Source organism: Delphinus delphis, chromosome 16, assembly GCF_949987515.2.
Source record: "Delphinus delphis chromosome 16, mDelDel1.2, whole genome shotgun sequence".
NCBI classification, from domain to species: Eukaryota; Metazoa; Chordata; class Mammalia; order Artiodactyla; family Delphinidae; genus Delphinus; species Delphinus delphis.
This window is the reverse complement of record NC_082698.1, coordinates 41,103,138-41,128,436: the sequence shown is the minus strand read 5'-3', so window position 1 is coordinate 41,128,436 and position 25,299 is coordinate 41,103,138. Positions and strand designations below refer to the sequence as shown.

Here is a 25,299-nt window from a genome sequence, read left to right as displayed (position 1 = left end):
AAGTAAAAAGAATTACAGAACAAGAGAATCCCTGGGAGATGGGAAGGAAAACATTAAGACTGGAAAAAATTAGAGCAAAGGAAGGATGGGAATAATAAAAGCAATTCAGTTTTTCCAGGCCTCCGTCCTTATTAATATGTGTTTATGTGTCAAGAACAGGTGATAAGACAGAGAAAAAAAAATTCCTATAGGAACAGGCTTTCCTTTTTTTTTTTTTTTTGCTTTAGGAAATTAAAATAGTCTTCAAGGTTCAAAATCTTTTATCACTCTCACAAGAACAAAAAATTCTTTCCTGATGTGATTGCTTCAGCGTTAGAACACAGTAGCCTCAATTCAAGAAAACAAGAGTGTACATGCTGAGAGAACTTTTTTTACTTTCTTTGTGTGTGTGTGCTTGAAAGCAAGCTTCTTTTGTTGGGTGAAAAAAAATGACACAATGTTGAGAAGTTGAGTCCCAAGAGGATTTATGTTGTTATTTTCAATTCCAGCTCACTGCATTCGACCCAGACGAAGGGTCAAACGGGGAGATCACATATGAAATACTGGTTGGGGCTCAGGGAGACTTCGTCATCAATAAAACAACAGGGCTTATCACCATCGCTCCGGGGGTGGAATTGATAGTTGGGCGGACTTATGCACTCACCATCCAAGCAGCGGATAATGCTCCTCCAGCAGAGAGAAGGTAATTTATATCAGAAGCAATGCAGTCTTTTCATCGCTCCAGTTTAAACCCCCAAATTAAGTTTAAGACGCGCCACAAGCATTCTTTTATCTTATAAACACCTAAATTAGATCAGAAAATCAGAGAGACTGGTTTCTCAGGAACTGCATATTCTTCTTTGGTCAAATTGTGGGAAAAGTACAATAAAGTCAAGATTAAACCACAAAATAATTAACTGTGATTTCACAGATGTGAAGGTTGCAAGTCTTTGTTGGGAGGGGGAGTGGGAACGGGGAAATATTAGAGGCATGTGTCCGCTTTATTAGCGAAAAGCAAGGCTGCTCATAGTGAGAGGTCACAGATAACATGTAATACGTGATGTCTCAGGGTTTTGAGGCCATCTCTCAGTGTCAGAGTAATTATTTTAAAATTTTTTATACACATATACAATTTATCTAGAAAATCTATCTATATATTTGTGTATATGTAATATAATCTCATAGATATATATGAGAGAGAGACAGTAAGAGAGAAAAAAGTAAAAAGACTTCCAGCTGTTACAACTACATTTATCTGCCCACCCCCAAGAGATATCCCTGAGATATCCCTTTTATTGATTTCTTGTTTGTTTCCAGATTTTCAGTATGCATTTTAAGAAAATATGAAGTTAATATTAATACATTGCTGAACCTTGCTGGTTTATTTTTCACCCTCACAGTGTATCTTAGGGTTCTTTCCAGATGAATACTGGATAATTCCCTTAAAACTTTTAATCACAGCTACATAATATTCCTTCATATATATGTAATACAGTTTAAGAAATCCACTGTTGATAGACTTTACGTGTCAGTCTGTCTTTAACAGACAATGAAGAAATAAGTAACATCGAACTCGCATCATTTTGAATGTGTGCCAGTATATCAGTACAGTGAATTCCCGGAAGTTAGACCAAAGGGTTCATACAATTGTAAGTTTTAGAGAGAACTGCCAGATTGTATTCTATGGGGCTTATAACAATTTGCAATTCTAACTGCCTGGTCTGAGTATGGCTAATTCTAAACAGTCTCCCTAGTGTGTGTCATATCAAACTTCTGGATTTTTGCCAGCCTGATAGGTTAAAAAAATAGTATTTATTTTTTTATCCATTTGCTTATGAGTGAGTTTGAGTATATTTCCTGTGTTTTCTACTTTTATTACCTTTTCTGTGAATTCTGTGTCCACAATCTTTGCCCATCTTTCTATTGATTTGTTAAACCCAGGTTACAATTATTCTGTGTTTTCTACTAGTGACTTTGTGTATTCATATTGTATGTTTAAATCTGTTGCATTTAGGATTTATCCTACTGTACAATAGGAGGTATTGATCCAGCAGTATTTTTTTTCAGGCAACTATGCCATTTTTCACATAATATATCGGTTGGTTCATCTTTTTACTCATTAATTTGAGATGTTACATTTATTATATCTTTGCTTATGTATTTGAATGTGATTCTAGACTTTCTCCACTATTCCATTACTTCACCTATTTTTTTTATGAGCTATTATCACACAATCTTAATTGTTAAGATTTTAAACTATGCTTTATAACACAGTGGTGTGAACTTAACTCATTGATTTTCTTCCTTAAAAATTTCCTGGTTCCTCTTTCTGTTAATTTTTTTGACTTTATATAAGCTACTTAAGTATGTTTTTTTACCATATTTTTATTAGCAACACATTAAATTTATAAATTAATTACTTAGGTTAAATTATACATTGTTGGTGTTGAATCTTTCTAAGAACTTTCTGTCTCTTCATTTGTCCATGTTTTCTTTTGTGTCCTTTAGTAGATTTTATTTAAAAAATATTTTCTTTATATATGTCCTATACATTTTTTTGTTGGGTTGTTTCTCATCTTTTGGTGTTATTGTAAATAGACTTCTTCTTCCTCATTCTTCTAGTTGGTTGACACATATGTAAAAGCTGTTAATCTATATTAATTTTAACCCACATTCTTATTTAATTCTCTTATGTTTTTGTAGTTTTCCAGTTCATGTTCCCACGTTATCCAAGAATATATTTTATAAGTAATGATAGTTTGATGTCTTTCTATTTTTTTTCTTCCCTTTAATTTCATTTGCTAGTACTTGCAATAAAAATGCTTGTCTTGACTTTGATTTGAGTGGGAATACCTCCCACATTTCCCTATTATATTGGTTTATGGTTAAAAAACATATTTTATTATGTTAAGAAAACATTCTTCTATTCTTATTTTATTGACTTTTTAAAAATAAGAATGGTCATTTATTCAAGTCAAATAAATATCCTCAGTTATGAAGACAATAATGAATTTTCTTTTTGAGCCAGTGCTAGGATGATTGATCTTAATACAGTTCCTATAATAAATCTATTTTTCATTCCTGATATAAATCCAAGTAGGCCTTGGTATTTTAATCTTGAAATAAACTGCTGGATTATATTTGTTGGTATTTTATTTAGTGAAATTAGTCCATGCTTTTCTTTTTGAGAAACTTTTGTGAAGGCTTTATATAGTTGTTATGATACTTCATAAGTGAAATAAGCAAAAACCACAAAGAAACACAAAAATGAATTCATAAGTTTGATGACTATGAATTAGTTGTAAACATTTCTAAAGCCAATAAATAAATCCAAATTTGGTTCTTTGAAATATAAATAAATAAAAACATAAATAAATTTATAAACTATCAGCTAAACTAATCAAAAAAAGTAGGAGAAAGTGAAACTTTACCTAATAAATTCTGAGAGGGAAAAAACATAGAAGAAATTTAAAGAATCATTAAAAGACCACTTTGCTTTAATAGCTGTAAAAGCTTGAAAAGATGGATGAAATGGATAATTTTTCAAGAAAGTATGATTTACCAAAATCAATCCCAAAGATTAAGAATTCTTAAGAGATCAATAGTATTTCCTCTATAGAGGAAAATACTCATCTCCCACTGTTATCTACAGACCTGCAGGTCACTGCGGAAGAGTTTAGTTCTAGTCTGCTTGGCATTCATTTCAACAGTATGTCAAAATGCTTGGTGACTTCAATGTCCAATATGTGGTAGGTATAAAGCATCTCCAAACTTGGAGTCACTTTGGCCGAAGATCCCTGGAGCCATCCTCAATGCTTATCCTTCATTCAAACTCCAAATATAATCTTGAGCAACAACTCTAAGCTCTACCCTAAAAACATACTCAGAAACCAACAAATCCCCCTACTTTCATTATTAACATAGCAGTCCAAGCCACTGTTCTCTAGTGTTGAAAACCTCTTCTAATTAGAAGTCTCTAGTTAGACTTCTGCCTGTGTCCCCTTCAGTCTCCTCTCAACACCATGTACCTAAGTACATCTTGTCCCTGTAACTTCCCCTGAGAAATTTCTCTGACATCTTATTTAGCTTTAAGTCTGAAATTTTTGCTCCTATGGATTCCTGTGTGTACTTCCAAAATAGTAAAGTAGAACCTGTAAACACTGAAATGTAAATATAGCTTTTTTAGTGTGATGTTGGTGGGAGACAAAGGAAGAAAAGATAAGGTTTTTGTCTTAAGTCTCCTAGTGAAAGCAATATAAATACCTAGAACCTTCATCTTAGAGACAATGTAGAAATATAGTTACAAATAGACACCCTGTAGAGTATGTTGACACATTGAAAAGAAAATTACCATACAGATTGTGCAATCCTCTAAGTGTCAAGGACATCACCTCAGTACCACTGTGTACTATTGTCCAAAAAATATGGACAATGATATTGTCCAAAAAATATGTCCAAAAAATATGACTTTTTAAAAATTATACCATTTCTGAAGTAAAAGCTTCTTAGGTCTATCTTCATAACCTCTTTTTATTCATATTTTATTTTGTTCTTAAAAACAAAGTGTTATGGATGAAGTTTTATTCATGATATAAATAATTAAAATTGATCGTAATATTATAACCTGATCCAAAGACTTGAAATTTGTGATTTCCTATGAGATAACATCCTTCGTTGCAAACCAAGGATGTTTTATACTCCCCACAGAAATACACATCAGATAACTAAAATGTCTTCAGTTTACCTCCCACTTTTGTTCTTGTAGGATGTGGGGAGAAAGGACAGGCAGATTTTGAATACAGAAGCCTTGCCTTTTAGTTCATCTGCTGTTGCTAATTAACTTCATAACCCTGAATCTGTCACTTAATCTTTCTGATTTTATAATCCTCTTTTGTAAAATGGGAGTTAAACTAGATGGTTTCTAGGGTCTTTTAAAATCATACGATTATCTGAGAAGTTACATCACCTCTCTTGTTCTACTTTGACCTCATTACCAAATGCGAAATAAAAACTTTATGATTTTTATGTTTAGAAATAGAGAGTTATCTACATTATACTGGCTATATTACAAAAATAAAATTGGTATTATATAGATTCTCAGTTTTATGCATTTAAGACTAGCTATAAAATGTAATACAGAGTGTTCACATAAAATTTATTATAATTTATTATTTACCTCATGACTGTCCTGTTTTATTATGTGCTTGATCAATGCTGTTGAATTACTACTATTTATTACAGCATTAATGATATCATTTTATTGTTAATACTCTTGGCATTTCATTTTAGGAAAGCTAACTCTGACACTATGCTGACATCAGGGATAAAAAGGAGATAGCATTTTAGAAGGCAATAGCTATCACGAAGGTTAGTGCTTATTTAAACACATTGTAGGGAAGTGTCAGGATGTTAAAGATGAAAAATGCAAGACCTTGAGTTATGATCTTCCCCAAATAACTCTAAGATCCAGGAGTGTGTGTTTGTGGGGGTGGAGGACATGATTAGCAATTCTAGCATTTGAATTACTGTGGAAAGGAGCAAAGGAAGCAAAGGAGTAAGGGCAGATGAAGGAGACGGTCATGTTGGACCATAGTTGTTCACTGTCTTCTGCCTTGGGGATAGTCTTTTTGTTTTGCATTTAAAATTTTTCTTCTCTGTGGCAAAGACACAAGCTTCATCTGAGTTAGAGGTCCTTATTGTAGTGCTGTGGATATAAACAGTTTAGCCCTCTAAAATGGGAAAATATTCAAAGGGGGAAAAATAAGGAAATATACAAAGTACAATAAGTTTAGTACAAATTATAGTTTTAAGAGCAGAAAGAGACCCATATTCTGGTAAAGATTTTATAAAGTACTCCACATCAGTAAGCTGAAGTTCTAAATATCAAAAGCAGGAATGCTCTAACTTTTTGAAAAGAAACTTTGAATTTGGGGTACAGGTGTGTTCTATGTCAAAAAGAAAATGTTAATCAGTGAGGGAATCTCTTGCCTCCAAGCTTATTAAGGAGAGTTTTAGGTCAGTTTGTAGAGGAATCCCCTGGGCTCCTAACTTAAAAAGCAGGTGAGTCTACATGCTATATTTCCCATGAACTTCTGGGACAATGGTCTTCTGAATCAAGTGTGTGTGAGAAAAACCTTGTATATCCATGGAAAATGTAGATTTGTGGTCCCACATCAAAAGATTCTGATCCAATATGTCCGAACCCTAACACTACCACACTCCACTCTGGGGAGGCAAGAGGGGATACTGTGCCTGTAGGTTTTTAGCCAAGAAAAGTGAAAAGATGTGATTAAAATGTCTAAAATATTTTAAGGGATGTTAATAAGGTAAATATAAGCTTATTTAGTTCATTCCACAGAATAGAATAAGAAGCCTTATTTTGAACAGTTAACAATAATAACTGATAAATGTGTTTTTCTTTGTGTGTATATACTTATATATACATACACACATGTGCACACACACATACACACCATACGTATAATCTTATTTAATCCTTATGCTAATCTTAATGTTATTATTCTTAATTATCAGATGGAAATAGTGAAACTGAAAGAAGTCAGTTGCCTATGATCACATGTGATAGCATAAAAATTCTAACCCAGGAATGTGTGGTTATGAATCCAGTGCTCAACGTCACTCAGCTAGGGTTATTACCAATGTGGTATAGGGTAAATGTTATAAGACTTATGCATAGAGAATGTGCTGGCAGCAAAAAGGAAGAGATTTATAAAATATTTAAATCACTTGATAAATAACAGACACTAAAAAAAGTCAGGATTACGAAGGGTAATATCAGCAATAGTGTATATCTTGGGATGGCTGTTGGAACCAGATCACCACCTGGGAGGATAATAGGCCCACCTCATATTGACAATTAATGTATTCCTACAATATGAGAGTGGGACTCTTTGCACACTAAATTTATAACTTGCTGATATTTTTCTTTTTCATCTAGCCATTATAGTACCTATAGGCTAAACTTAATACCGCTAAGTTTATAAGCAGCATTTCATCATCCATTTTAATCTACTTTAACATTTTATCCTTAAAGCACGAGTTGTAAAACAAAATTGAACAGAAAAGCAATTATATTTTGGGTAATTTTATTGGCAAATTTTAATAATGAGATAAAATCAGAGCAAGAAAGAATGCAGATACTTTTACTGATTATGAAGTCTAAGAGATTTTAATTTAAAATGAGATTACTTTGGAACAATATTGTGATGAATTTAAGTATGAAATTTTTTTAAAGTCACTGCAGCTTTTTAGAGGTGCTTAATATTCTATAGATATCTATTCTACTGAGAATATGTTCAGAAACAATTTGGACTTCGGCATAATATAAGGTGATATAAGGTGATAAGCTAAAAAATCGTTTTCAGTGCCTATGATCTGTATTTCTCTTAAGGGCTTTTCAAAGTAAACTATTATAGAATAATCTCAGAAAAATGTTTTTGGTGACCATGTCTTTTAATTGATGCACTTAATGCAAAGAGCTTTGGGCTACTTTAAGAAAATTCTAGCCCCCAAATAGAAATTGTAAGAAATGTGTTTTGAATAAAAAGGCATGATTTTGTTAAAATAAGTTTAAAGCATACATCTCAGGCAGTGGTGGTATGTTCTTCAAGATAGAAGACTAACTTTGTAAATTCGCAGGTCTCATTTGATATATTTTTGCCAGTGTTTCTTCTGTACCAACCTTGAACATCTTCAGCTTTTGCTGTGTAAAGAAATTTCAGAGTTTAGACATATCAAAAAAGATGATTATGTCAATGCTAATGTTTTTGTCCTTATAATAATAGAATATATTTTTATCCCTCAAAAACAATGCCCATCAATCTAAGGCTTCAATTAAATCTAGTTTCTAAATTTTTATATTAAACTCTTTAAAGAAGACTTAAAAACAGATTTGGTTTTGTTTGCAACTATTTTACACAATGATTACTTTATGATCCTGACTCTTGATATGCATTTCATTAAGCCATTGATGTCAGCAACAAAATTAATAAAACACAGCCCATATTTTGTTTTTTGTGTTATTTTAATCAATACTCTCTCTGCTGGTTTAATAGGAATAGAGCCCCAAGACCAACTCTTATTATTAGATATTTATAGAATTTTTTTTGCTATTAGAGAAGCATTACAAAATAAAGTCAGAAGTCAAGTTAATTTATTAGCTTTATTTGTACAGCTATTCCTTTTTAATTCACACTATTAATCTAAGTAGGAAAAACATGTACCTGAGGCATTATTTTTCCTTTTACTAAGATAATTTCATAAAAACATCATCTTTTGGTGGTAGCTTTATTTTTCCATCCTTTCATTTTGAATTATTTTATTTTTTCCTATAAAAATTCAGAATTTCCTCTCCTGTAAACCCAATAACAGAATATCAAATTCAGTCTGTCATTAAATGTGATGTAGATTTTTACCCCTCTTGTTTGCTTCTCTTTCTCTGCAGGCACTCCATCTGCACTGTGTACATTGAAGTGCTTCCTCCAAATAATCAAAGCCCTCCTCGCTTCCCACAGCTGATGTATAGCCTTGAAATGAGTGAGGCCATGAGGGTCGGCGCTGTTTTATTAAATCTACAGGTATGCTCCTTATATATGTATAAAATACTAGCGACAAAAAAAAAAATTCTAGCGACAACCTTGAAGGCTAATGGGTTTATATCTGTGCATGGCGGAGGAGAAAACCTCACATGTCTGATTACACTCTAGTGAATGAAAATTCCATCTGGAAAGGAAAGCAGGGATAATATGGATGGTGGGTTTTCACAGCTAATCTATTCTATTGATTGCCACTGTTGAAGAGCTAACGCTAGCTGGCAGGGATTAGCTGCAATCGTTACAAGAGATAATGAAGGGATTGGAAACATGCACTTGAATATTTTGTACTTTGCATCCAAAGAATCTGCAGCTGACTATTATTTTCTGTCTTGGATTCCTTTGCCCCAGCAGGATTTATTTTTGCTGCAGTGTTCTGTATAGAAAATGACTTTAGATTCACCGGCTGATGGTAGGCATTCTATTGCTGAGGCAGACAATTTTATTCTGTGCCCATGGGTGAATCTTGTAGTTGCTGTGCCTCAGTTTATTTGTTTCGATGAATGGGATAGCTTTAGGTGATATTTCCATTTGCAGCTCCAGATTCATGGGCATATGAGTTACTTGCAGAATCATAGCTTGATTTTCTCAATTTATACATTTCTAACTAAAGCACATTTGGCCAGAAAATGCTGCATTTTCAACTGAATCTACAGCTTCAAGTTAGGCTACATATGGTGTTGATAATAACTGTCACTTACCATAAAAATCATGAGGACCAGAACATGACGTATTATTTTACCTATGGATGTTCAGAGGACGGACGATTTATCATCTCCTGGTGTTATATGGAAATGGCAGGAGGTGTTGACATGAGAATTCAGGAAGCTGGCCTTGAAGGTTAAGAGAGATTTTAAATGTGATGATTTAAGAAAATCCCAGCATCGATCTTTACCATCAAATGAGGTGACACGAGGCATCTTGCTCAATGTCATCTGAATACAGACACCCTCTCACTCAAACCCTGATGATATAAAAATGAAGATTCCATAGAATGTTTGTACTAGAAAGAATGTAAAAAATAATGAAACATATCAACCTCATTATCTAGATGTGGAAAGTGAACCTTACAGAAATTAAATGAGGCCTAACTCAGCTGATTGAATTATCATTATTTCCAAAACAAGGTTCATTCCATTATATCCCACTCATTATCTGAGGCTGCCAAAAATTTGGTTGACATTACCAGATACTTCTCTTTGCCTCTGCTCTTGTATTTATTTTGTTGCTTTTTTCCAGGCAACTAGAGAGAATTTGCTTTTGTTGTTCATTTACTATTAAAAGATGGGAAACAGAATTATACGAAAGTAGACATATTAGTAATAAGGAAATTTGGGGGATTTTAATGGTCAAAATAGAAGAAAAAAAACCTATAGTTTCTTTAGGAGGAAGAAAACATTTAGTTAAGTCATGAAAATGATAAAAAATATGGAAAACCAAATATGAAGACAAGTACCTTTATAGAATAATGAAAATCCTTCTTTACATATATGGGGATTTATTTTGTTTAAACAAGAAGAAAAGAAAAATAAATCTTAGATTTGTAAGTTCAGGCCAAGAAATTTTACATGTTTTACGTTTAAATATTTCTTAAAAATGTGCCTTTGTATAATTTAACTTTCTATGAGTAAGATATATTTTTACCTGTAAGCTGGCTCAGGTTTTGTTTCAATAAATCCCAGAAATATCTAGGTACCATATTATGGGAGAATAATTCTACCTGTGAGTTAAAGATGAAAAGGAGTTGGCCTTTTTCATATCTCAAATATCTCTAGTACAAAATCTGAGAAAATACTTGAAATGACATTTCTATTCACCCTTTGTGCTTCTGGTAGAAGCAAAATAAAGGGTGCCAATTACAAAGTGGCAGTCTCTATTAGAAAGAACTAGGGTGACACCATCAAGGCATTTTTCACAGGCCACCAACCATACACTTTTGCTCGTGATCAACTGAGACTGAATTTAAACTAGTGACCTAAAAGTTGAAAAGCTTCCATCAAATTACTCTTCCAAAGACTTGTAATAACAGAATGCATTAGAGGTACTTCTGGCTACATCCTCTCTTTTTCACACACGGCACTACCCACTGCTGACTCATAGCTCAATTTAGAAAGACAAGATTTGTGGGGAAATATATTTTCGAAGCTAACAGCGGACTGACTTCAAAATAATCTGTTTTGACTGAGATCAAAGTGGTTTCTTTTCAGAGAATAATCCTTGTTCACCCCCCACTTCCTTTCCCTTTGTAGGTATTTTCCTTTCATTCTATCTAAAAGTTGTTTGGGAGGCTGTGATTTTCCTCAGCCTGTTAAGGCTGTTTTGCCTGGCTGCTGTATTGATGGCATTTAGTGGAGGAAAATGTTACCCAGAACTCTTAATTTTCGAACTTATGCTGATCAGGGTTAGTATTAGGTGGGGTTTTTCCTTCCAGATTTGGTCAGATCTTGCTCTTAAGCATGTTCCTCCTTTGTAATTCTGATCTGCCAGTGAAGCCTGTAAGACTGGTGTGCTGGAGCCAGAGCGGGCTCTGAGATCGTGACAGCAAGTTGTGTGCATTTCTCCCCAGCTTCGTGTTGAGTTGTGTCACGTTGATAGCTTGCAATTGGCCATGGTGGGTGTATTTATGCCACAGAAATTAGCAAATGCAACAAATCAGTACCCTCCAGTCCAGAGCCAGTTGTTAAACTTTTACCATAATACCCCTCTATATGGAGCCAATTTCCTCCAAGATTTAAATCACTAAAATGTGTTGACTCCAACAGCTTCCTGCATCTTTGTCCCTTGAAATTTTGATCTACTTTCATCACTCTAAAGATGAGCCAGTGCTACCAAATAGGACTATGTATTATACCCAAATACAATAAGTCTCAGCTTTTTATTTATCTTTACAAGAGCATTGTTTCCATCCAAGTTACCCTTATAATTTATGGCTCACATTCTCTTTGAGTGTTTGACTCAGCCCTATTACCATTAGAATAATCCTTCTTTCTTACATACAGAATCTTCTTATACCATCACCATCATTCTCATACTCATATGATAATAATAGTTATATAATAACACTTAAGTGTAACTTAATGGGGCAGGCACTATTTAAGTTGTTTCCTTATCGTCTCGGTAAGGACAGCTAGGTTTATATTATGCACACACACACTCAAAATTTCAACAATTTATAACTGAAAAGTTTATTTCCTGTTATGTCCATCATGAATCAGTTCCAGCTCTGTTCATCATTTTCACTCAACTTCAGCCTTTATCTGTGGCAATGTTGTTCTTTTGACAGAGTGAAAAAAGAGGCACAGTAAACCATATGCCCTCTCATAATGTTTCTCCCAGAAGTGACATAGGACCCTTCTGCCCACATTTCATCCACCAAACCAAGTCACAAGGCTGCTAGTGGGTTAATCATGTGTAATCCTTCCACTAGAGGCAGACACTAATTACATGGTTAAGTCTGATGTCAAGAGCCATGACTGCCTTTCGTACAGCTTTTGCTTTCCAAGTTACTGCAAACAGCAGTTTTGCTAACTGCTGCCTAACATGATTTCCCATCCTTACAGCATCCAATAACAGTTTCCTCACTACCTTCCTCTCTCTTGATGTCACTGCTATTTATTTTTTGGGTGTTTGTTATGGCACACTCCACTTTTAAGTACTAAATTGTGAATCAGTTAAAATAGCTAGGTTTTTGTTGCCAAATTTCACATTCTATGCCCATCACTAGTTGGCAGTGACTGTTACAAGGTACAACTCAGACTGATGAAACAGCCTCTGTCTAGAATTTTACTGATCTCTTGATTGAGGGCAATGCTTGCTGTGGAAAACAGAACACAACACAACAGAATAAAAAACAAAACCTAGTTATTTGCTGTTACCCTGGAGTGATGCATGTAATATCTATCTATATATTTTCTCCCCATAGCCAAAGAAATTTTGGCTATACTTCTGAGTTAATAGGTCAAGAATGTATAATCTTCACATAGGCAAATAATTCCACAAGTTCATGGTAAAATTCAGTGAGTCAGGGATGTCTTATTTTCCCTATGAAGGGACTGCCAATATTTTCAAAATATTTATTTTGAATACTAAAATATATAAACAAATATGTATACTTTAACACGCATGTTTTCCCATTTAATTCTTATAAAAACCCAAAGCAATTGGATCTATTGTTATTATCATCATAACTTTACAAATGCAGAAACTGAGCCACAAAAAGTAAACGGCTCTTTTTTCAAGCTCATTGTGCTAAGAAGCTGTAAAGATAGGACAAAATCCTAAGAATTATGGTTAAACATTTATGTGCTTACCCACTGTGCCTACGTACTTGAAGTATCCCTGCGAGTTCTCCATTTTCTGTTCTTTATCCTACTCAAGCTGTTAGGGGACAGGTACTCTTTCCACACTGAGGCCACTTTATGGTTTGGCTGATAACCATTGTTCAACATTCAGAAGTCTCCATCTATTAATCACCCTCACCCCTACCCCGACTGCAGAATATTGCCTATTTCACTTTCTGGACAAAGAGAAAATATATATGCTCCTTAAAATCAGCTTACTGATAAACAGTCTTTTTAGAAATAGTTGATCTGTGCATATTTCATATAGTCCATTCTTAAAGATGGAAGGTTAAAAGTTTATTGTCCAAATACCAAATCCTGTGCACGTCTATTGTTTTAAATAACAAACTAAAACATACATTTAAAGAATTTTGGTTGGGGCCTCCCTGGTGACGCAGTGGTTGAGAGTCCGCCTGCCGATGCAGGGGACATGGGTTCGTGCCCTGGTCTGAGAGGATCCCACATGCCGTGGAGCGGCTAGGCCTGTGAGCCATGGCCACTGAGCCTGTGTGTCCGGAGCCTGTGCTCCACAACGGGAGAGGCCACAACAGTGAGAGGCCCGCGTACCGCAAAGAGAAAATAAATAAAAAATTTTGGTTGATTCAGTAGAATTTGACAAATCAGAATGTTTTATAAGTTCTCTTAATTCAACTTATTAATTGTCCTTGTTTTCTACCATAATATTTCTCAATAATTTATTTGCTTTTATTTTTAAGTTTTTGCTTATAACTTGTGATAACAGTATTGAAAGTCAGTTACCTTAACCTGCTAAAAAAGTTATATCTCTTCAACATATGTATAATGCATCATGTCATTTGGTCATGTTGGAGAGGAAGAAATTTCCTTTTACCATTCCAGTTCCTTCTGGCTGGTCTGAGAATTAAATTGACATGAGACAGATTAATGGGAGAGAATCAAAAAAAAAAATTTAATAACACTTATACATGGAAGAGACCCAGGAAAACTGAGTAACTCACCAAAATAGCTGAAACCCTCATCTTAAATACCATCTTCAACTAATGACAAAAGAAAATGTTGGGGATAGTGGTTTGAGACTTCAGAGAGGAGGAAGGCTATACACATGGATATGGAAGAGCAAATATTTGGTAAATAAATGTTGGCTGGATGAGTCAGAGACAATGGGACACAGAGACGAATTTTAACAGACTTTGCTATGTTCGTCCCTGTCTACACACCTAGTTCATACTGTAGTTATTGATGGGGGTAGCTTCCATCCTGGAACAGGTCCTCTATCTACATTCTTTTAGGCAGAGGGAAGGTCAAAGGCTCTTCCTGAGTTTTTTGGGTCTTAAAAGTAATCAAACTAAATTAATACTCATGCCAATGAGACACAATCTGGAGTGACAAATTTTGCTCCCCTATAGCCATCATTGACCCTAATAAATAGACCAATATTATTAGATATTATTATCTTCATTATCTGGCAAATGAGGAAACTGCACCTCAGAAACAGCAAGATTTGTGAGCCAGAGTAGTTTTTTTCTGTTTTAGCTCTATCTACTATATCACAATATTGTGGGTTAGGCTATAGAAAAACTATTAAATTTTATTCTTTTCCCATGTTTTAGGGGGTGGATATGTTTTATATTACATTAGTTCTGTGTTTTCTGAAGGTTAATTTTATGGTGTTATATGAGGGTAAAAAATACTAAAGGTTGAGAGAAGATATGATTTAATATAATGGTCTCAGGAAGAAGTAGTTAAAGGAAAAAGTAATTGACTGTTATTATCCTTTCTAACATAGAGGATATAGAATAGAATTTAGATTATAACCTGGATAAAGCACATTTGAGGAAAAAAAAATTAAATTCCTAGATTCTACTTCAAAGAATTCTTGGTTCTTGGTAGAATACTCTCCAAGGGTAGGTAGGAGATACCCCAACAGTCTTGGAAAACTTCACCATAGAAATAGATGAGGGTAAATTTTTTGGTGCTCCAGTGTTTAGTAACTCAGTGTTTCTCTTAGTCTTAGACTAAGAGAAGAAAATCCATAAGAAAGAAAGGGAGATTGACATCCAGTTCTCTAATTGAATGGCTGATTAGACTTGAGCCAGTGCATTTACAAGGGAAAGGGCATTGGAAGGAGATGTCACGATGGAGTGGGCAGTCAGCAAGAGGGCATGAACTGCTCCCTTGAAGACTTTTTCCAGTGTTGTAGGTGAGATGGATCCTGCCTAGGTCCGCAGATGTCAGAGTTGAGGCTTTTAAGTATAAATAAAAACTAAGGGGGCTGCAGCATGTGGAGAAAAAAGCCATGTACACCAAGATATACAGCAAGAAGCCACCAACTGTGCGTTCTGTAGAAGATACGGAAGAATTTCTCAAGGTATGACCAATTCCTAAGATGGCTGCTTGGGGCCGTGTCCCTTAACAGTGGAGTCTGTTGGCACCAGTCCACAATAATTTGGTGCAATCCAATACAGGCGATTCTTTTATTTCCTTCTCTAACCTTTCTATTCCCTCATCAGAGTGATATTGAAAGGAAGAAAAATTAATGAGTGAGAAGATCACATTCTCCTCACTCCAAGTCCCCAGAAACATAATTTGTTTTAAAATAAAGAGGAATGCATCATACAAATAAAAATGAGACAGTTTTGCTAAGTAAGAGTTATAGATTTAATTGAGACATTATTGATGAAGTCAGCTACACACCAAAAACGGAGGTGATCAATGCAATAGCCTGATAGCATCCTGGAAGAAATAAAACCAGTTAATTTGTTACCCAAAAGTTGAGATTCCTTATTTGATCTGAGTATAAGGATTATGCACGTCTTAACTTTTGCACCTACAATGAAAGAACAGGGAAAAAAAATATTTAGGAGATATCATGGAGGTGCAAATCTGTAGCATTTGGCATTTAAAGCAATCAACTCTGGACCTGCCTCATTCCATTCCTAGGTTCCTAGTTGTGATACTCTCCTGCATTACTAGTTGAGCAAAATGATAAAGTGTATTATTTTCAAGGCCTTGACATTGCTTCTAACATGGCTTATTCAAGATGGAAAACCTAGTTTCCTTCATACTTCTACAAATAATCAAAATATCCATTTATCAGCAGTAAGCTTATGACTGACTATAGAGAACAAATCTTAGTTATGAACAAGTTTGAATCAAATGATCCATTCACCTGTTGCTGGTAAGGTCATACCAAAGGAAAGTTCAATTACACTTTGCAAAATGGATAACAAACATATATATGGGAATGGAGTAAAGATAAGACCCTCTTTGCACACATCGTGTTCCTGTAAGGGTGAAGGATTGGGATTAGAGGAAAATAAGTGTTGGCAATTGTTCCTTGATTTAAAATGTTTTTCTCCTTGCCCTCTTTTTTTTTGCTACCAATTCTCTATTTTATTGACACATGGACATATTTCTGAAAATGAGCAGTGGTAGAAAAATAAGTGACTTGAAGTGATGACAGTGTTTGATTTTTTCAAAAATAAAGAACAGATATAGTAGAGTACAGATTGACAGACTATAGCCTCTGGGCAAAGTGGCCTGTTTGTATGCCTGGTAAACTGAGAATGTTTTTTGTTTTTTTGGGTTTTTTTGCGGTACGCAGGCCTCTCACTGTTGTGGCCTCTCCTGTTGCGGAGCACAGGCTCCAGACGCGCAGGCTCAGCGGCCATGGCTCACGGGCTCAGCCGCTCCACGGCATGTGGGATCTTCCCGGACCGGGTCACGGCATGTGGGATCTTCCCGGACCGGGTCATGTGGGATCTTCCCTGTCCCCTGCATTGGCAGGCGGACTCTCAACCACTGCGCCACTAGGGAAGCCCCAGAATGGTTTTTATATTCTTAAAAGTTTGTTAATAAAATATAAACAAATAAAAGTGAAACAAGAAAACAAAAAAAATAAAGAATAATATGAAGAGACCACAGGTGGCCTACAAGCATTTTAATGACTTAAGGGAAAAAAAAAGGTTTCTGACCCTGGTAATACACAGTTGAGTATCATTCAAAAACAAAACAAGCAAACAAATAACAAAAAGTCCATTATGTTTAAATAAAATATAAAAAAGAAAAAAAAAGGAAAAAATATTTTGTACCCCTAAGACTTAGTGTTAGTTTAGTATATTAAATTGAAATAAAGGATCATTTATTTAAACTGTGTCAAAATTCTCTGTTATCTGCTCTGGGTCTCATATTAGCTAGTTGAAAACAGAAGCAACATTAGTTATTAAGGTATAGTTCATATATATATATATATAAGTACCTATATTAGGTCAATACATATTTATTAAATAAAATAACAAGGACTAACTTATCCTTTGGTATAATCAAAAAACAGAATTTTAAGAGCTTGGGAAACGGGGGGAGGTTGTTGTCTTTTGGGTAGGGAAGCAAAGATTAAATGAGATAGCATGTGAATTAGGTAACTCAGTACCTAAAATGAAAAAAGAAAAAGTTCTTAACTAATAGTATTTTTATTGCTATTCTCCAAGAAGAATGAACATTGCCATTTTTGTTTTTCAGTTAACTCATACTAAGGTTTAAGATTTAAGATTGTAAAAGTGAGCAAGAAGGTACTGAGCACTTGGAATAATGGATAGAAAAGTGAAATATCAAATGTGGAGGAATGGATATGTTACCAAACTTGTCACCTGCACAGGTACTGGGGGTCCTAGCCCAGCTGAGACCCCTTGTCTCGCCAGGGAGGTTCTTTTTCTGATCAGATTGGCATAGCCAATAAAGAAAACAAAGCTGAGACTGGAAGAGCACAAGCTTTATTCAATGGCCAAAGAATGGAGAAGGGGGAACTTAGTTTGCAAATCAATTTCTCAAGCCAATTTGAGCAGAGACACCATATATATTGGAGGGTCGAGGTAAAAGGTAGGGAAATGGAAAGAGTGGGAGGAATATTCATGACTTATCCAAGAACAGGGTTGTGGTTTGGACCTGGAGCTGATGCAATACTCCTTTTAAGTCCTTGTATGGGCTCTTGCAGTCATTGTCATGGCAATTGTCTACTGTCATGGTGCTGATGGGTATGTCATTTACCATGCTAATATATTACAATGAGGATATAATGAGACTCAAAGTCTACTGAAAGTCAAGTCTTCTACCATTTGGGGCCTGGCTGGTTCTAAGCAGTTCTTATTTTGCTCTTTGCAGCTTCCTCCTGAAACTTAGATAAGAGCAATTGGTTTCCATTCAAGGGAGGGGCAGGGGTATGATTCTGGGGCAACAGCTTTGGTAACAGATACAATCCAAAGAATATATTCACCTACTTTATGATTTTACTAGTTCCTCCATTGAGAAGGAATGATCACTTGTGTTTGAGAATGAAGTGAAACTTAGAAAGCCCAAGAGATAGATGGCTAAGACATCAATATTAATAATAATAGCATCAACATCTACTTTTAACTTAGTGCTACTATCAGGCAGGAACTACACCAAGCACTTGAAAGCTTCCTCATCTTTCATACTCCCAACAAAGCAGTAACTTTTCTAATGTCAAACAGAACCCTGTTGCCGAGTGGGGATTCCATCTCTTCTGATACAGAGGTTATATACTATTATTCATTATTCTATTCTGCCTTTCCTAGCGATTGAAGTTCATTTATTTCTTTCAGTTGTGCTCAGACTTACAAACAATCCCTTTAATAGCAGAGTAGATCTACCCACAAGACTAATCATTCTTTTCTTTCTAAGGTGTGCTTGATCAGCCTTGATTTTATTTTCTTCTCTTTGCTTCTTGATTCTTTACAAAAGTGAAGGAAAATATTATACATGTAATGTCCATTGACACTGGGAAAACTTAATTTAACCACTGCTTTAACCTTCTGGTTCCACTTATCAGTGAGCTGACTGGCTCTGGCAGCTTGAACCACTTTTCCTGGCTTCTCCTTCCTGAAGACTGCAAAGCAGGTAAAACAGCTCAGACATATATAGTAGGAAAACAGTAGAAAGTGGTGTGAAGCAGACCAAAAAGTAAGATGTTGCCACCTCTGATCATCTGAGGAAAAAAAAACATGCATTTTACTAATGAAACTACTTGGGTATAAGTGCAAGATGGTGCTTTGGTCAGCTTGCAACATGCATTTTCTTTTCATCTTTAGCCATTTTTCTCATTTTAAAAATAGTTTCAGGGGCTTCCCTGGTGGTGCAGTGGTTGAGAGTCCGCCTGCCGATGCAGGGGACGCGGGTTCGTGCCTGGGTCCGGGAGGATCCCACATGCCGCGGAGCGGCTAGGCCCATGAGCCTGCGCGTCCGGAGCCTGTACTCTGCAACGGAAGAGGCCACAACAGTGAGAGGCCCATGTACCGCAAAAAAAGAAAAAAAAAAAGTTTCAAAAAGCTGTAGAATTTAAACTATATGCTTCAAAGAATTAGTATTTTTCATCCTGAAGGAAAATTCGTGCTGCCTTGATCTCACTACAGAATTGATCCATTTCCAGAACAGTATGAATGAAATGCAAGCCATCCCTCTGCATTAACAGGTCCTGTAACAGGTGCTAATTTGTTTTTCTGATATCTTTGAAACGTTCTAGAAGTTTTGAGAGTTTTTTTCTTCTTTTTTTCCTTTTATTTATTGATGAATATGTCTTGTAAAATAGGATATATTTTTCCCTTGAAGATGATGCAGGAGTTTATGATTCATGAATGTTTTGCAGCCGAATGTGCATGAATCATAAGCCCTGTGCTGTAGATTTTGCAGTGTCATTTATATTATGGGGATCACTTTGGATACACTTTCTGGAGATTTGCTCTTCTGTCATCTAAGAAGCTTTTCTTTGAACATTGATGTGTTACTATATAGATTAACACTGGAGATGGTACTGAAAGATGGCTATTTCCCATTCAATTTCATAATATATGACTTATTCTATTTAGTAGGTTGCCCTGATTTTCCTAAGTGTGAGGAATAAAAAGCTCATTCATTTTCCCCTATATTTTTATTTCGTATAGTAGAAAATACATTTTTTTCATCTTTCCTTGTACTAGATTTCAGATGGGTCTTTCATCATTAACATTATCTCAAAAGAATAATGTCATAGAAGTTGAAATACTTTGAACACTGATATTGGTTACCTGATTCCAAAGTATAATTTATAGTTTATATGGAGGATAGCATACATAAATAGATAGGAAATAGTTAATATATATTTTAGAGAGAGAGAGAGATGTCTCAATGCCAAGCAACCACTGTTTGCAAAAATTAAATCTGATTTCTAGTGTAAATTTTTCTCTTTTAAAGCAGATGTTCTGATATGTTTAAGTTTCAAAAAAAAGTTTGATGTCCTTGACACTAAGGTATGTCTATTATCTAGGGATGATTTTTCATCTCTAGGCATTCAAAGCTGCCAAAAGTGAGGAAAATGCATTTTTTATGTATTTTCTATTCACATATGTATCTTCCTCTTCCCAAGGCATAACGTAGCCTCGTATAAATCTTCCATAGACAACAATATGCTCATAGGCATGAAGCCAGAGAAGTGTCAGAAGGAGAATCCTAGGTCTGATATATTTAAATAGCTATTTTCTAAATCATTTTTTCTTTGATCCTTCCTTGCTTAAGAAAGAAATAAACCTGATAAAAAAAAATGTGAGATTTTGCTCCAGAAGAGATTAGGTTATGACTTAAATTTATATTTTCAGTGGAGTTAGACTTTACTTCTTTCTCTGACCTACACTCTAACAGGAAGTAGGATACATAGGAAACGGGTAAAAATTATCTTATTTTCTGCTCAAAGAGGACTGGTATCTTATAAAACTTGTTATGGTGCAAGAAATAAATTCATATTCTCAAGTTCTTTTGAAAGTAATTAAGTACCTAAAATAAATTAATAAGATGAAATAGTCTTTTCTGATATCACTGAGCTTCATTAAGCAGAGGTGCTGCGGATGGTGGGACAGGTGGACGCAGGTGATGATCTGTGGTTTGTATTCAGCCTGGAGGCAAAGATTCACGGGCAAGGAGAACAGCTTTATTTTGGCACCTCTCCTGCTCCGTATTTTCATCAAACACTTGGATGAAGACTTTTACAGCCTTTCATCACCCCATCTACCAACCTCTTTGCACCTGTATTCATATGTTTTGTTTTTAATCCTGTAATTAAAAATGAACACTCCTTCTTCCTATCTAAACCGTTTCCTTCACTTGCATCCTATATCAATGCTTCTAAAGCCTCTGTAATGACAGATGCATTTAAATAAATTATTTAAAAAATGAAAAAAATACAAGTAGCAAAGAATACAGCCCTTTTTTTTTTTTTAAATTAGATTCAACAGATAGTAAATCACCTGGGCAAATCACTTAAAATTTTTCTAAACTACTCTAAATTTTACTCTGGAGAAATTTATTCTACCTTTTTTGTATCATCATGATCCCCAGTAAGCACTTCGCAGAATGACACTGCTCCATAGACCATCCTTTGAGTAGAACTGGTTACAGTTTGCAAGGCCCAGTGCAAAATAAAAACACAGCACCTTTTAAGTGTGTGTCCTTTGTGCTGACCTGAAAGCACTCCACTAGATCATGTCCATTGCTCAAGGATATTGCTCAAGAATCATCCTTTTACCTTGCTGCATGTAAGAGTCTCTTACTCTATCTGATCATTTTCACTAACATGAAAATCTGATACAGTAACTCCCAATTAAAGACAAAGCAACAACAAAAAATGTCCTTGATAAACCACTCTAGCCACTTACCCATTTCTGTGTTTCCCTTCCCTGCAGAAACTTCTCAAATATGGTATCCATACTTGCCTGGAGAAAGTCATCATCATTTTCTCTCTATTCTTTCTTGACCCCATTATAATCAGAATTTTAATAACACCAATCCATTGATATGGCTCTTTTTGTGGTCTCAATGCTCATTCCATTGTCAAATCAATTCCTCATCTTACTCTATCCATCAATAAGATGTGATAGAGTTAATAATTCCTTTCTTATTTAAAAACTTATTTATTTGACGTCCAGTACACCAGTCTCCTGGGATTTTTCCCCACCTTCCCTGGCTGCTGTATCCCAGTCTATTCTGATGGTTCCTCTTCATTACCCTGACTCTTAAAAGTTAACATGCCTCAGGGCTCAAACTTCTAACCTCCTCTTTTCCTGTTTATAGTCACACCTAAGTTTATCTCATCTGTTCTAACGGGCTTAAATTGTTATATGCTCATAAATTCTAATTCATATCTCCAGCTTAGCTCACTAAAACTCTAGACCCATGTCCAACTATAAGATATATATATATTAGATATTAAATAAGATATTAAATATATATATATATATATTAGATATTAAATAAGAATCTCTCTTAGGTTGAGTTTCCAGAGAAGCAGACTTTGAGATAAAGATTCAGTTGTAGGATGTTTATTGGTTTGGAATTAACTCCTGTGGAAAGGAGAGGAAGAAAGCAGAATTAGGTTTAGGGAGAAGTTGAGCTTCAATGCAGTCCCAATAAAGACTTCCACTGACCCCCCTGGAAAGCCTAGAGCTGATATTGGCCTTTATATAAAAGTAGGCCTTTTATATACTTGCATTAGTCAAATACAGGTTGCCTCAGAAAGCAATCTGACCTTGGGCAAGGAAGCTCTCTTCAGAAAAGGCATTGTTGGAAAAGAATATAAAAAAAGAATGTGTGTGTATATATATGTATGTGTGTGTATCTATATATCTGAATCACTTTGCTGTACCGCAGAAATTAACACAACATTGTAAATCAACTATACTTCAATTAAATAAAAGAAGAAGAAGAAAAGGTATTCTCTGAATAGTACCAACAACTGAAGCTTCTCAGTAGGCAACATTTCCAACATATAGGGGAATAATTTCTTTTTTCTTTGAAGGGAGATTTGAGAGGCATATCATACTGTTATCACAGCATCTCAAAATTAATGTATTCTCTACTCAACACCTGGTTCTTCCCCTAATTCCAAGAAAACAACTGGTCCTCTTTCATTTTTCCTTCTCAGTAAATTGCAACCTCAGTTTTCCAAAATCGCAAGCCAAAACCCTTCAAGTCATCTCTGACTTTTCTCTTTCTCCATAGCCCTCTCTTATTTCCAGTCAATCCCAAAATATCTCCAGAGTTCTGTTTGTTTTCACTCTTACCGCTTTCTTCCTGATACTAGCCACCATCAACTTATGCCTAGATTATTGCAATTGATTTCTACTGGACTTTAATCTCACCCCTCTCTGGTCTATTACTCACATAACAGAGTAATTGTTTGAAAAATTACCTAAAATAGCTTCACTTCTTTGTGAACATCATCCAATGGATTCCCAAATGACCCAGGATAAAAGATGATGTCCCTGTGACACCTACCTGACCTGATTTCCTAGTTCTCATCCTCTCAGCAATTCTGTTCCGGTCTCATTGACCTCCTTGCACACTGCCTGACTCCTGCCTCAGGGCCCATTCACTTACTGTTTCCACTGTCTGAAGTTCTCTTTTCCCAGACATTCACATTCTTCCCTTCCTGTATGTTTCCGCTTGATTCTCCCTTAGCAAAATGGTCTTACTTGGGCACCTTACAGAAAATAACAATAACCGTCTCACTGTGCTTCATATCCACTTTACCCCATTTGCTTTCACTCTGCGTGCACTCTTACTTATTTATTATGTCTACTGTGCCAAATATTATATTAGGTCCACAGTGACAGACTCTGTTTTATTCACTGTTGTATCCTCAGTAACTAGAACAGTGCTTGGAATATATACTATGTAATCAGTGAAAGTCTGTGGAATGTCAGGTGGATCTGATTTCAAGAAAGACTCTTAGAACCAAGGTTTCAGACAAGTGTCATCAGTCTCTGGCAGTTTTGCCCCTCTTTGTATTGCTTAACTCTGTGTAGACTTTATTTTCAGGCAGTCTATAATTAGGGCATAGAGATGATAAAATAACATTCTTTTTCTTTTTTCATCTTATTCTTGATTAAATCTGAAATGAGGACTGGGGGTAATGGAGCCTCAAGATGAGGTAAAGGGGAATAAATGGATAAAGAGTTTTCTGAAAGAAAAGATACTGAAGTAATGAAATGCAATATACATCCCCTAGAAATTCCAAAAACATTAAAACATAATTTAAAAAAAACCTGCTTGAATATATTTAGAAATGGAAGGACAAATTTCATAAAGATTCATTTTAGCATTTCCTCCAGAGATTTTTTTTCTGGTTCCAATAATTTTATGCCTTTATGATTGGTTTACTGCTATGCTTTTCTAAACAAAGATGTGAGTGGCAGAGTAATGCAGAGTTAACCAGCCCAAGATTTTATGGCTGCCAAAACTGAGAAACCCTGGCTTAGAGGAATATGGTCACCAAAGCAATAAAGTAGAATATGAGATCTTTATCTTTAATGGAATTTTATGGACAACCATAAAGCCATTGAGTGCAGTAATAAAGCCATATTTTGCAGAGCTGGGCAAGAGACATTTCAAATTGATCTTTTTTCCCCTATTTACAGCTATATTTCTAATCTTTACTCTTATTTCTATCATGTCTTTTCTTAAAGCCATGGAGGACTTTCTAGTTTTCTAGGTAACAGTCAGTTGATACTCCTTGGTCTCTTTTAATCGTATTTTATAGAAATGGTGAAGATAGTTTATAACTTTAGTAGAAAATGAGTTTCATTTACTTCATGCCAGAAGACTCTTGTATGATCCAAAGAAAAGTCTGCAATTTCTAAACCTTCTTGATAAAAAGAGGGTTTTTTTGTTTCTTATTTTTGGTTTTTCTTTTTAATTAACCAGAAGTAAACCATTCTGCTCTTCCTAAGAGTTAAATAAAAATGGACTAATTTGAAATCTGGGCTTGAACATGGAATACTTGCTTGGGTAACTATTTGAAAGCTACTGGTATTTTAATAGCAGTGATCAGTATTACCTTTAGTAACTTGGCAATAAATGATCCTCTGTGCTGTTTCTTAAATAAACCTCAGTTTATTGCATGCCTTGAAGCTGTTTATTTCTTCACATATTAACAGCTATTGTTGATTAAGGCTTAAGTATGTAAATGCTGTTATTTTCCTGAGATACTGATAAATAGAAAGGAACAAAAACAGTGTTCCTGAGATATACTCAATAAACAGCTAATAGGTGTCAGTTTTCTAGGAGAAACAACAGGAGATCCAATTGATGTTGAGAAGTGCCTGTGGTGATTCTATGCTTAACTACCAGGAATTGGTTGATTTGGAGCTAAGAAAACAATTTATTTTAGGTTAAAAAAAAAGTATTTGTATTAGAATAGTTACTTAAGAAAACTGAAGAATTCAATATCTCCTGTTCTAGTTTTGAATACTTTATATTTCACATGGATTCACAAAATCCCATAACAGTTTTAAAAAGGAAAGAAAAAGTCTTCATTTCTGCAGTCTTCTCCACTTACACACCTGCCTCAC

General features: G+C 35.0%; 1 protein-coding gene across 17 annotated transcripts in view; it reads left to right on the top strand.

Moving 5' to 3' along the window:
• PCDH15 (protocadherin related 15) overlaps nt 1-25,299 on the top strand; it is a 724,552-nt gene that overhangs the window by 445,457 nt on the left and 253,796 nt on the right. For 16 of the 17 annotated variants that reach the window (XM_060034587.1, XM_060034586.1, XM_060034585.1 and 13 more), the window contains 2 exons: nt 489-682; nt 8,444-8,576. In XM_060034587.1, the coding sequence (XP_059890570.1) occupies nt 489-682; nt 8,444-8,576 (327 nt within the window). The remainder of the gene's footprint in view (nt 1-488; nt 683-8,443; nt 8,577-25,299) is intronic. The other variant, XM_060034582.1, reaches the window with a different exon arrangement.